General features: G+C 33.0%; 2 protein-coding genes across 2 annotated transcripts; one reads left to right on the top strand and one right to left on the bottom strand.

The window, feature by feature from the left end:
* Positions 1 to 501: 501 nt before the first annotated feature.
* morn3 (MORN repeat containing 3) lies at positions 502 to 4,416 on the bottom strand. The gene is made up of 6 exons (XM_051121157.1): positions 4,305 to 4,416; positions 3,608 to 3,753; positions 3,208 to 3,365; positions 2,974 to 3,133; positions 1,296 to 1,480; positions 502 to 1,100 (listed from the first exon to the last, which is right to left on the bottom strand). Exons 2-6 carry the CDS (start codon positions 3,750 to 3,752, stop codon positions 978 to 980), a joined length of 771 nt encoding a protein of 256 aa, XP_050977114.1. The 5' UTR covers position 3,753; positions 4,305 to 4,416; the 3' UTR covers positions 502 to 977.
* Positions 4,417 to 4,479: 63 nt separating this feature from the next.
* On the top strand, positions 4,480 to 11,796 carry tmem120b (transmembrane protein 120B). The gene is made up of 12 exons (XM_051121156.1): positions 4,480 to 4,593; positions 5,425 to 5,543; positions 5,634 to 5,750; positions 5,881 to 5,940; positions 6,022 to 6,117; positions 6,197 to 6,286; positions 7,711 to 7,776; positions 7,868 to 7,929; positions 8,004 to 8,096; positions 8,227 to 8,291; positions 9,851 to 9,919; positions 10,048 to 11,796. The coding sequence occupies exons 1-12, from the start codon at positions 4,531 to 4,533 to the stop codon at positions 10,159 to 10,161; spliced, it is 1,014 nt and encodes a 337-aa protein (XP_050977113.1). The 5' UTR covers positions 4,480 to 4,530; the 3' UTR covers positions 10,162 to 11,796.
* Positions 11,797 to 12,954: the final 1,158 nt, after the last annotated feature.

Below are 12,954 nucleotides of genomic sequence, written 5' to 3'. Positions count from 1 at the left end.
AGCAAGTGAGCGAGCAAATCTGCTCCAAACTCATCTACATCTCGGATGGCCTTAGGTTGAGTACATTTTCATCAAATTTTCATTTTTTGGGTGCACTATTCCTTTAAATCATCACAGGTAAAAATCCTTTATTTCAGTATGGCAGCTGTGCCAGTTCTGTTACACAGTTTTTGTTTCACACAAGGCAAGCTACGTTCTTACAGACGTGAGTTTATATTACAAAAACACTTTTTAAACACCGATCGGAGGCTGTGTTTGACATTACTACAGTGCAGGGGACACTTTTATGTCCGTTTGACCAAATAACTCTCATGCGTTCTGAATCAGGGCTTCGCTGTTGAACAGCTGAATCAACCAAAAACCAGTCTTATTGTTTTCCTAAATGAACCCCCCCCGAAAGAACACATCTTAGTAGAAACAAAGGCACTTTATCAACGTTTGTCTGCCCTTTTTTGGTAGTATTTGAAACAGCTTCCCATTAAAGGGGCCTCTGTTCACTCCGAAGTTGGACTCGAGTGCTTAGAGCCGTCACGGCTAAAGAACGGGCAGGATTGTGCTAGCAAACACAGTATTTATTAAGCAGAGGACCGTTGACGCGTGTAGATACATCAGCGAAAATGATTAAACCAACATTTGATTAACATGTTCAGTATTGCCAAATTGAAAAAGTTTTTTTTTTTTTCTTTCTAAAGTATGTGAAATTACATCCATTGTGTGTGAAGTTTGATTCAGAGGCTCTTTATATCAGTGCACAGCATGTGCTGGAATTTAAAAACCCACTGTTTTATACATTTTAATTAAAGTCTTAATTAAGCCAACTTTAACCAAACACCTTGTGTTCTTTTATGCATTCTTGCAAATACTTGTTGATGCATAATGTACCAACAGCTTTTTTGTATGGTGTTTTTATTGTGAGTGAGGGGTTGATAAAATGCATTTCACTGCTCTAGTCTGGTTTTCTTGAGTTCAGGATATTGTCAAGGTACATATTGCCTAGCAACGGTATGACTTGGAATCGTGGTCTCTGTTGATTCCTGCTTGTCCTCAGTGAAATATGCTTGCGCCTCCATCAGCACAGCCTGTGAATCCTGTAGGCAAACCTTTGGACGTAAAAGCAGAGCTTTTGAATCTGCATTAGGTAACAAGGCATGCAAATCGACAAAACGTTTTGAGCAGTTTGCTGCTGCAGTGGTCAGAACCTTGTGACTGAAAGCTTGTTTTCTCGGTAATGCTTCACGCATTACTGTTAAAATGGAAATCATGCAAATGAGCAAACATCGCCATTAATCATTTACCTTGGGAATTGGATACACTGTCGGTCTAACTGCTGCTTCTCTCCCAAAATCAGACACGGTTCCACACTTTGCAATGCCGTCGACCCAAAAGCCTTCATACAGCTGACCTCTGTCTAGGTAGAAGAACTTGCCGTGTCCGTTTTTCTGTCCGTCACTCCAGCTGCCCACAAAGCGGTTTCCATTAGCTTTAGAAAAAAAGATAAAATGTCTGGTTCATAATTCACAGCTCAGAAAATGTTTTATTGTGCAGAAAATGAAGCCAGTTTTAAAGACCATTAAGATCATTTGCATTACATCGTTATTTGCATCCCCCAAATTCTCATTACCATAATGCAATTTTTAAAATGTAAAATGCAGATTTAAAATTTAAATATTAAGATTTAAAATTTTATAGCGCTAATTAAAAAAATTATTATATAAAAATGTAATATAAAATCAATTTTCTATTATTAATTATTGTATATAAATACAAAATTACTAGAATGCAAAAAAATGCATTTTTTATAAAAATATAAACCAACTATTTAATATAAATATACAATATGTATTATTATATGTATTATAATATTGTATGTACTGTGATATGTTAATAATATATTAATGATATTAATTAATGCTAATTTCATATAAATATATATATATAATAAAATATAATATATTTAATAAAATACATTTTAATGCTAAATAAAATATTTTAGTTTATTAGCACTTTAAAAATATATTAGATAAAAATGTTTCGCAAAATACAATTTCTTTTATTTGTCATATATAAATACAGAATTACCATAATGCAAAATACATGCATTATCTAATAGAACCTTAAATATATAATATAAACATAAAATATTTAATATTAATAAATACATTTGTATTACAATATGTATTATAATGTATGTATTATAATGTTATTTAAAATGCTCATTTTTATTATTTTTGCTAATATTTCTGTCATATATAATACATTTATTAGCACTTATGATATTATAGAAATACCAAAAAATAATACATAAAAGATGCATTGCCCAAATAACTGTATTATAATTATAAATAAGTATATATGTATTATGTTTAAAAATATATATATATATATACATATATATATATATATATATATTATTGCATTATATATAATGTTACAGTAATTTTGTTTTTTATAATTTATATATTTATTTTTTATTTATTATTTATGATAGACATTCATTATATAATGATAGACATTCATTATATATATAAATATATATATATATATATATATATATATATGTAATTACCGTGACATAATTATAGTGCATTTCTCTATATAAAATGTAATTCTAAATAAAGAATTTTAATTTATTATTATTTACGCTTTATAATTATAGACATTAAATTAAATATATAATATATATAATGCAGTATTGTTTTTATATAGCTGTAGTGTTTGTGGTAATGATTTTATGCTGATTTTCATTTATTTTTTCTGTATATATATTTATATTATTTATATTTTGTACATAAAGAATGCACACAATGCAATGTTAATTTTCCTAAAAACAGGCATCAAAATCTTTATGCAAAAATATATATTTTTTAATATTTTATTTTTAAAAATATTTTGTGATTAAATGTGAGAGATCTGGACGTGTTTTTTTTGTGCTCCACCAGGCTGGCTCATTTGCAAACAGTTTTAAATCAGTACCTAGCAGAAGCAAACCCTGTCCGTGCTGTTTGTCCTTCAGCCACTCTCCCTCATACAGCTCCCCGTTCTCAAACTGCATCCGTCCCCATCCACTCCTCTGATCCTCCTTCCACTGTCCCTCATAGAAAGCAGACAGACTGTAGAAACACGTTCCAGCGCCCTTTGAACGAACGGCCGACAATTTATTTGTGGAAACTGTGGACAGTATGATGGCCAACAGTGTTTGATACTTACTTCCTTCTTGTCATTTCGCCATGAACCGACATAAACCCTCACATACTCTTCGGTTTCAGGGTCCGTCCTGCTCAGGGTCCCATAGCCTTCTCTCTTTCCGCACCTCCAGTCACCATCATAGATCATTCCTGTTTTCTTCCAAACCTGTGTTCCTTTTCCTTATCAGAGTAAAAGCTAGCTCAAGAACATTTTGTTAACAGAGGGGAAAATCATTCTGCCAAATCAAGCTTTCATAAGCAGCGTTTCCTAGGAACACATAATGTAATCTGCAGAAGACATCTAAATAACAAAGTAAATTAAATTAGGCTCGTCTATTAAAACCGCCAGGCTTCTTACGGTGATCCTCAAGGCCTATAATGTTTAAAACATGACATTAAATATTCAATCCATTAAATATTACCATGTTTCTTATTATCCATCCACCCGCCTGTGTATTGATCTCCATTGACAGAATACACAGTGTGATGCGGCCCACATTTCTGGGCCTTTTTGTCCCAAAGTTTTACAAGCGGTTCTTTAGTCTGGGGTTTCTTCAAGAAGGGCATACTGCACAAGAAAAGATGACGGTATCATTAAAATGTGTCATAAGTAACATGGGTATATTTGTAGCAACAGCCAACAATACATGACACACTTCTTTTATGCCAAAATTCATTAGGATATTAAGTAAAGATCATGTTTTCATTAAGATATCTTGTAAATTTCCTACCATAAATTTTAATATGCATTGCTAAAAACTTAATTTGGAGGCGATTTTATTCATATTTAGGCTTTTTGCACCCTCAGATTTCCAAATGGTTGTATCTCAGCCAAATATTGTCTTATCCTAACAAACCTCAATCAATGGAAAGCTTATTTAAAAATAAAAAAAAGACCCTTATGACTGGTTTTGTGGTCCAGGGTTGCAAATATTATTAGCTAGAACATGCTAGCACTATAGTAACGTACTTTTGTAAGTATTTTGCGCTTAAAATTTGTAAACACAATAACAGCTAACGTTAATCATACCTGCGAACGCATTCACCATTTACATCACTTAAATACATTTAAATCGCCCATAAACAATTATATTTAAACTTTAATAGCTTACGACTGACCTGTCAAAGGAATACGTGTACGGTAACGTAGCAACAAGCCTCGACTATTACAGTATTTATATTCGCTGACGCTCCCAGTCATTAGGTGGCGATGTCGTCTTTGGAATCTTACGCTCCGCCTGTGATTGGTGGACGCGTGAAGAAGCGGAGCTTATATAAATAGCGGGAGCGCCAACTAGCGACAGTGGGCGGTAGAGCAGCGCTAGTGCCAGCGCAGACGGGTACAATGTCACTGGAGAGATGTCAAAGTGAATGGACAGAAATAGAGCAAGAATATCAGCAATTACAGGTTTGAACTGAACGGATAGGTGTTATATTTGTGCTCCGATAGCTGAGAGGTGAATCTCGTGTTAGCAAGGAAACAAACGTGTCTGTTTTGGATGTTTATGACGCGGCTAACAGGCTTTAGCTCATCAGATGAACTGATTCTCTTTTGTTACTGTACATGTGTGTTTAACCAGCATCAGTTCTATAAAACATGGTAAAATTACTACTGTTATATTCGTGTATTTTGTGGTTTGAATAAATGTGACGTGTTAGTTATTTAGGAATGATAATGATTCAAGAATTTAACTCGTTAAACCAGGTTAGATGTTAACCAAGAGTTGTTGCTCAACTGTAAAAATTATCGTATGATCGATTGATGATAGACAGGGTTAGATTACAAGATGGTGAAGCTCTATGCAGTGGTTCATGAAGTTCCAGGGCTTTGAATACTGCAAAAAAGTGCTTTTTTAGGGAATGGTACCATGGTAATACTGTGTTCACTTGTGTATATATATACCATGGGAATACCCTGGTATTTTTGTAATTACATTGGAGTACCATTTAGTGCTACGTTACAAACCACAGAAGCCCATAGTATTGCCATCTGATATAAACCCATATAAATACCATTGTAGCTGCATATGTTAGTATTCATCATCACTCAGCTGTCATCTGTTTATGGACCCAGTTAGGGTTAATAGAACGGACTGGCCCATGTTTAAAACGCCCTTCTCATGTTTAAAATGCCTCGAGCTTAAAATGGAGCATCCAGAGGATGCCATGTGCCTATTGAAAGGTCATGCATGTATTAGGAAGCGATTATGATTTTTATTTTGACTATCCCGTTTGTTAGGAAACGCATAAAGTCTACAGACAGAAGCTGGAGGAGCTGACGAACCTGCAGGCGATATGCAGCAGTGCCATTAGCAAGCAAAGAAAAGGCCTGAAAGACCTCAAGCAAAGTCTTCATAAGTATGACCCAGGTTTTAGATGTTACTAAACATCTTGAGAACACATGCACAATAAGGTAACCGAATAATTTTTCTCGTTTGTTGAAAACAGGTGTACGAAAACATGCAATGAAAAGGAAACGGAGGTGGTAAACGACCTGCTGGTGCAAATTAAAGAAAGGCAAAATGTCTTTTTTGACATGGAGGCTTATTTGCCAAAGAAAAATGGGTGAGTTTTAGTTCTTCACTGTGGTATTTGTTATACCACAGTCCAAATATACTTGTAATACCACAGTTGTGCGGTTTGGTTTTGAGGCTTTTCTACTATCCCACTATCTTCTACTGTATTCTTTTTTTAGATTGTACTTAAATTTGGTCCTTGGAAATGTGAACGTCACGCTCCTCAGTAACCAAGCCAAGTGAGTCAGATGTGAGCATGTCCGTTGAGCAGAGAGTGATTTCCCAATACAAATGTACTGATTTTGTGTTTTCCAAAACAGGTTTGCGTACAAAGACGAGTATGAGAAGTTCAAACTTTATATGACTATAATACTAATGTTTGGTGCCGTTACCTGCCTCTTCCTTCTCAACTACCGGTAAGATGAAGGAATTTGATGTTATTTTGAGGAGGAAAATGTGCTGGTGGAGTCTAACATGCGGATGTCCCGTTCACAGGGTTACAGATGAAATCTTCAACTTTTTATTGGTGTGGTATTATTGCACACTGACAATAAGAGAGAGCATCCTCATGAGCAATGGGTCGCGGTGAGTTCATGTTCACTTTAATATACATTCGGTCAGTGCTATGACGTAACAGTTAACTGTGGTGCTTGTGGGAGATGCAGGCTCAATCTGTCTTCCCAGTGTTTCTCTGTTCTCTATTCTATCAATAAACAATTTGTTTTGAGACAGAATGCTTAAGGTAAAATTAACTTTTTTTTTTTTTTTTTTTTACTGTTTTGTTTGGTTGGTTGTAGTGTTTTATTTGTTGTTTGTTTGTTTGCAGTATTTTATTCATTTATATATATATATATATATATATATATATATATATATATATATATATATATATATATATATATATATATATATTTTTTTTTTTTTTTTTTTTTTCTGTTTGTTTGGTTGTAGTATTTTGCTTTTTTGTTTTAAATTGATTTGTTTGAGGATATTTTTGTTGTTTGTTTGTTTATTTATTTATTTTGCTTGTTTTTGTTTTCTTTATTTGGTTGTGGAATGTTGTTTGTTTCTTTTTATTTGTATTTATTTGGTTGTGAAATTTACTTTGGATGTTTGTTTTTGTGTGTTTTTATTTGTTTGGTTAAACATTTTATTTTTTGGTGTTTTTGTCTATTTATTTATTTATTTGATTGTAGTCTTGTTTGTATTTCTTTGGTTGTGGAATTTAGTTTGGTGTGTTTTTGTGTTTATTTTTCGTTGTAGCATTTTATTTTTATTTCTTTGTTTATTTATTTATTTGATTGTAGTCTTGTTTATAGTTTTTTATTTGTTTGTCTTGTGTATTTGTTAGGTTGTACACCTTTCAGCTTTTTTTGATTGTCTGTTTATTTATTTAGTTGTAATTTTCTGGTTTGTTTGTTTATTTGGCTGATTTATTTATTTATATTATTTTATTTTATTTGTATTTATTTATTTATTTAGTCCATTCATTAGTTTGACTGTAGTATTTTGCTAGTTTGCTAGTTTATTTATTTGGATGTGGGTTTCTTGTTTATTTGTTTATTTGGTTGAATTGTTTTTGTTTATTTGGTTGTTGAATTATTTGTTTGTTTATAGCATTTTATTTTTTATTTATTTGTCTGTTAATCTATTTGATTGTAGTCTTTTGTTTATACCTTTTTATATTATATTTATATTACTTGTTTTTTTTAGATTTGTCTGTTTATTTATTTGAGTGTAGTATTTTGTTTGTTTATACATATTTGGTAGTGGTATTCTATTTGTTTTGTCTATTTATTTGGTTGTAGCACTTTGTTTAAGTGTCTGTTTGGTTGGACTATTTTAATAGTTTTTTTTTATTATTTGGTTGTATTAGTGTTTGTATGTTTGGATATAATGTTTGGTTGTTTTTGTCTATTTTGTTGTAATAATTTATCTTTTAATTTATGTAATTTTATTTATTGCATATGAATGGTTATGATTTACATTTTATTTATTATTTCTTTTAGAATTAAAGGCTGGTGGGTGTCACATCACTACGTCTCAACCTTTTTATCAGGTGTTATGTTGACGTGGTAAGTGTTTAGGCCACAAATCATATAATTGAATAATTTTTTCCCCATCCCTAGCTTGTATTTCATCACCACTCTATTTCTGTCTTTTAAGGCCGGAAGGTCCAATGTATCAGATGTTCAGAAGTCAGTTCCTGGCTTTCTCCATCTATCAGAGTGAGTATAATAGCTGCTCAGTGTGGTTTTTATGTGTCTGTTTGTTGTTATGATGGTGTTTGTTTCTCTGGCAGGTTGTGTGCAGTTTCTTCAGTATTATTATCAGAGCGGCTGCTTGTATCGGTTACGGGCTCTGGGGGAAAGAAACCAGCTGGACCTGACAGTGGGTAAGAATCATGACAGATTTAAATCATGGAAGAAATGTTGATCTGGCTGATGTCATCAGTTCACACTGCAGATGTTACATGTTTGGCCTGAAGTCAGAGCTCATACTGACCTCTCATGTTACTCTTACAGAGGGCTTTCAATCATGGATGTGGAGGGGGCTTACATTCCTCCTTCCGTTTCTATTCTTTGGCCATGTGAGTATCAGCACTTAAGTGTTTCCTTTCATTTTTCATGGATTTTTTTTTATGCAACATTAGTCACCTTAAAGATAAGTTTTCTATGAAAGGTTTCATGCATTTTAAAGTATGACATCAATGAAGTTCATAACATGCAGCTGTGGATTTTAAATGTTTTAGCACTTTTATTAAGCAAAGACACATCAAATAGGTCAAAAGTGACAGTAACATTTACAATGTTACTACAGATTTCTATCAACACTGATGATAATCAGAAATGTTTCTTTAGCAGCAAATCAACATATTAGAATGATTTCTGAAGGATCATGTGACTGAAGACTGGAGCTAAAATTTTTGCTTTGCATCACAGGAACAAACTTCATACATTTTATAATGTTCTAAAACAGAAAACTCTTATTATAAATTGCTGTATAATATTTCTTATTGATATAATATTTCATAATTTTACTGTTGTTACTGTATTTTTGGTCAAATACAGTAGCAGTCAAAAGTTTTTGAACAGTAAGACTTTTAATGTTTTTTTTTTTTTTTTTTTTTTAAAGAAGTCTCTTCTGCTCACCAAGGCTGCATTTATTTGATCCAAAATACAGCAAAAACAGTACAATTGTGAAATATTTGTACTATTTAAAATAACAGTTTTCTATTTTAATATATTTTAAAAATGTGATTTTTATTTCTGTGATCATAACAAAATTTTCAGCATCACTACTCAAGCCTTTATTTGTTATTTTGTTATTTATTATTATTATTATTATTATTATTATTATTATTAATAATAATAATAATAATAATAATGTGTAAAATAGCTGAGTACTTTTTCAGGATTCTTTAATAATAGCATTATTTGAAATAAAAAGCTTTGGTAACATTATACATTTTACCAAAAAAGCTCAAAAGTCAAAAGCTTGAAATTTTTTTTTTTTTTTTTTTTTTTTTTTTTTTTTTTTAGCAAAAAAAGTATAGAAATTAATACATTTATTTAGCAAGGATGCTTTAAATTGATCAAAAATAATGATAAAGACATTTATAATGTTAGAATTTTTTTTTATTTTAGATACATGCTGTTCTTCTGAATTTTCTGTTCATCAAAAAAAAGCTTAAAATTATACTCGGCTGTTTTCAACAAGATAATAATAAATATTTTTTTAGCAGCAAATCAGAATATTAGAATGATTTCTGAAGGATCATGTGACTGGATTAATGATGCTAAAAATTTAGCTTTGAAATCACAGGAATAAATTACATTTTAAAATATATTAAAATAGAAAGCAGTTATTTTAAATAGTAAAAATATTTCAAATTTTTACAGTTTTTACTGTACTTTGGATCAAATAAATGTAGGCTTGGTGAGCAGAAGAGACTTTTTAAACATTAAAAATCTTACTGTTCAAAAACCTTTGACTGGTAGTTTAAATGCAGGCTTGGTGAGCTGTTTTTCTTACAAAAAAAGACATTTAAATAACAATTACCAACCCTAAACATTTGAACAGTAGTATATATTGATTCAATACATAGGCATATAAGATAATGGTGTTGTTTTTTTCTCCTCTGGTCAGTTTTGGCAGCTGTACAATGCTGTGACTCTTTTTAAGCTATCTGCCCGTGATGACTGCAAGGAATGGCAGGTAAAGAGAATGGCTGAAGTTGTCAAGCATCACTATTATTGCTTAAAAGCCCAAATATTATTAATTAGTGTTACTAATTTTGCCAGTATTGCAAACTGATGTTTGCACTTAAATGTTCCATTTTTCAGGTGTTCATGCTGGCCTTGACGTTCCTCGTCCTGTTCCTTGGAAATTTCCTCACTACTCTGAAAGTGGTCCACCAAAAGCTCCAGAAGAACAAAGAAAAGGTCAAAAATAACTGACGAGACGCCACATGGAAGATTTCATACGCAGCAAGGCCAGTGTGGAGCTCACAGAACTGAACTTGAAAGCGCACAAAACTGTTTCGTCTATTGGAGTCGCGTCCCACGAGCTGTTTGGAGAGGGTTGGAGGTAGATGTTGACGTCTCCCCGAACTCGTTTCAGCAGCGTCCGTGAAGCTCAAGATTTCGTGTCACGTTGCCCTATCGTCTGCCATGTTGTTTTTGCTCTTATTAATGCAATCACAGCAGTTAGAGGGTAATGTTTGGGTTAGACACCACTGACAACCTTCAGACACTGTATACTCAATAAGTGAGACTTCAATTCACTTTTGTTTTGTTCCTGTGCATGGATATGTTTACAATAAAGCCACATTTAAACTTTATGCAACGCAGCAGGAAGGCTGGAGAAGGCTGCAGATTGCAGCATCTCAAAGGGATTTGTTATGGGTTTTTTTAAAAAGCTGGATAGTAATTAAAGTACTTGTTCTCATCAAGGCATTTTAGCTGAAGCTTATGTTACGTATTTGCGGGAAAGCACTGATGCAATGACACTTCAAGGGAAAGGTGTGTTTTGCACGTCGTGGCTTGTTGCTACGAGTGATTGAGCAAGGCCAAATTCTTGATTTAAAGAAATAGTTCACTGGAAAATAAACATTTGATTAGAACTTGCTCACCCTCAGGCCATCAGTGATGCAGATGAGTTTGTTCCTTAATCAGATTTGGAGAAATTTAGCATCGCATCACTTGCTCACCAACAGATCCTCTGTAGTGAATGGGTGCCGTCAGAATGAAAGTCCGAACAGCTGATTTAAAAACATCACAAGGAATCCACACGACTCCAGTCCATCAATTAACAATTGATTAATTATCCATAAAACTGCTTTCAGCAGTGAACATTTTCTCATCTGAATCAAAAGAGAAATATGCACAAATGATGGATTTGTTTCTTGCAAACATGCCGCTTTTCGTTTCACAGGACAATAATTGATAGACTGAAGTGTGATGTTTTTATCATCTGTTTGGACTCTCATTCTGACGGCACCCATTCACTACAAAGGATCCGTTGGTGAGCAAGTACTGCAAAATTTCTCCTACATGTTTATTTTAAGGTCACATGATATTCCCTGACACCTTATAAAAGTAGATATGTATTATTAACGATGGCAATAAAGCTCCGGTAACACTTTCTAGTACATTAGGAGCATCCCCTTTCTCCTGCCTTGTTATTTTCACCTGTTTGGTAGTTGTATTCAAAGCATAGACATGTAACTGCATTGTAAGTCAGAATAATGTTGAACTACATCTAATGTGAAATGAAAACTGTTAGAAGTACAAGTAATCAGATGAACCAATATGTGTTTCTGTTACTTTAAATGACTGTGTCAAAGAAATGTTTTTCATGGTTTACCATCATGGAGTTTGCAGACAAGGCCTATGTGATGAAAGGCAAGCAGTGACAGAGTTTGCGTTTGGTTACTGGATTATTTGTTTGCCTTAATGCTCTCCTTTGCCTGTTTACACCTGGTTTAGTTTAGTTTAGCCTAGAACCCAAGTGTTACAAGTCGTTTGGAGTTTCATGGGCTTTGTGAACTGAAGCAAAACGCTGTAATTAAAGGGATTTCTCATGTTGGGAAATGCTTTATTGCACAAGTAACCACTGCGTAAATCATGCTAACACTTGCCACAATTCACATGTGATTTCGTCAGTGTTTTGTGTCGAACGAAATACCTGCACTTTTCCCTTGAACGTAAAATAAGCCTTCAGACTGGAGGGAAAGGAGGTTTCCAAAGGGACGATTAGATAATAAACTGGATTTTAGATTTCTATTCACCTTCTGTTGCGATAGAGCAAATAAATTCAATCTGATGCAATCGGTGTGGCCTCTTGTGAAAATCTATTAACGCTACGCTTTCACCACCAGAGGGCGCAAGAGTGAAGCATGTGCTTCTACTAAGGGTTTTTGTGGGTGAAATAAGTGCTACAAGCGATTTCTATGTATTATTTACTCGTTTCTTTAGAAAACCATCAAGTTAAATGTTTCTCCCCTGTTATTAAGAACATAACATGTTCATACAATCTGACAGATAATGCTTAAATCTGTCTTTACTACAGCACTGTCAGTCAACAACAGAGGAGCGGCCCACGACATTTTAGCCAATCAGAATCCACGTCAGCCTGTCAATCATTTGAGCTGTTAATGGCGGTGGGGTTTGGGGGAAAGGGGGCGGGGCGTGTGGTTGAAGTTGGTAAAATAGTTGCTTAGAAAATCTTGAAAATAAATCTGTCTAGCTATTATGTCCAATTCTAGAGCTCTAGTTAATAGTTACTGTTTTATTTGTAATTATAATTGTGTGTTACATATAAATAACATACCAAGATTTGTCTCTTCTGCTCACCAAGCCTGCATTTATTTGATCCAAAGTACTGCAAAAACAGATTTTTTTAAATATTTTGTTATTTAAAATAACTGCTTTCTATTTGAATATATATTTAAAATATACTTTATTTCTGTGATTTCAAATCTGAATTTTAGCATCATTAGTCCAGTCACATGATCCTTCAGCTGCTCAAAAAATTATTATTATTATTATTATGCTAAAAACAGCTGAGTAGAATTTTTTCAGGTTTCTTTGATGAATAGAAAGTTCAGAAGAACAGCATTTATCTGAAATAGAAATCTTTGTAACATTATAAATGTCTTTATCATCAATTTAAAGCATCTTTGCTAAATAAAAGTATTAATTTTTAGAATTTCTTTCCCTAAAATAAATAAAGAAATAAATAAATACTGA

The sequence above is a fragment of the Labeo rohita genome, chromosome 10, assembly GCF_022985175.1.
Source record: "Labeo rohita strain BAU-BD-2019 chromosome 10, IGBB_LRoh.1.0, whole genome shotgun sequence".
In the NCBI taxonomy this organism is placed as follows: Eukaryota; Metazoa; Chordata; class Actinopteri; order Cypriniformes; family Cyprinidae; genus Labeo; species Labeo rohita.
The sequence above is the reverse complement of the archived record's forward strand: the minus strand, read 5'-3'. Positions and strand labels throughout refer to the sequence as shown.

Bases quoted from the DNA above. Each gene is read 5' to 3' on its own strand.
- tmem120b (XM_051121156.1), top strand. From the start codon at position 4,531: ATGTCACTGGAGAGATGTCAAAGTGAATGGACAGAAATAGAGCAAGAA. The intron at 6,118-6,196 runs GTAAGATGAAGG...TCCCGTTCACAG, and splicing joins CTCTTCCTTCTCAACTACCG to GGTTACAGATGAAATCTTCA. The intron at 9,920-10,047 runs GTAAAGAGAATG...TCCATTTTTCAG, and splicing joins ATGACTGCAAGGAATGGCAG to GTGTTCATGCTGGCCTTGAC.
- morn3 (XM_051121157.1), bottom strand. From the start codon at position 3,752: ATGCCCTTCTTGAAGAAACCCCAGACTAAAGAACCGCTTGTAAAACTT. The intron at 1,481-2,973 runs GTACTGATTTAA...TTTTTTCTAAAG, and splicing joins ACAGGGTTTGCTTCTGCTAG to CTAATGGAAACCGCTTTGTG. The intron at 1,101-1,295 runs GTAAATGATTAA...TTACGTCCAAAG, and splicing joins CAGTGTATCCAATTCCCAAG to GTTTGCCTACAGGATTCACA.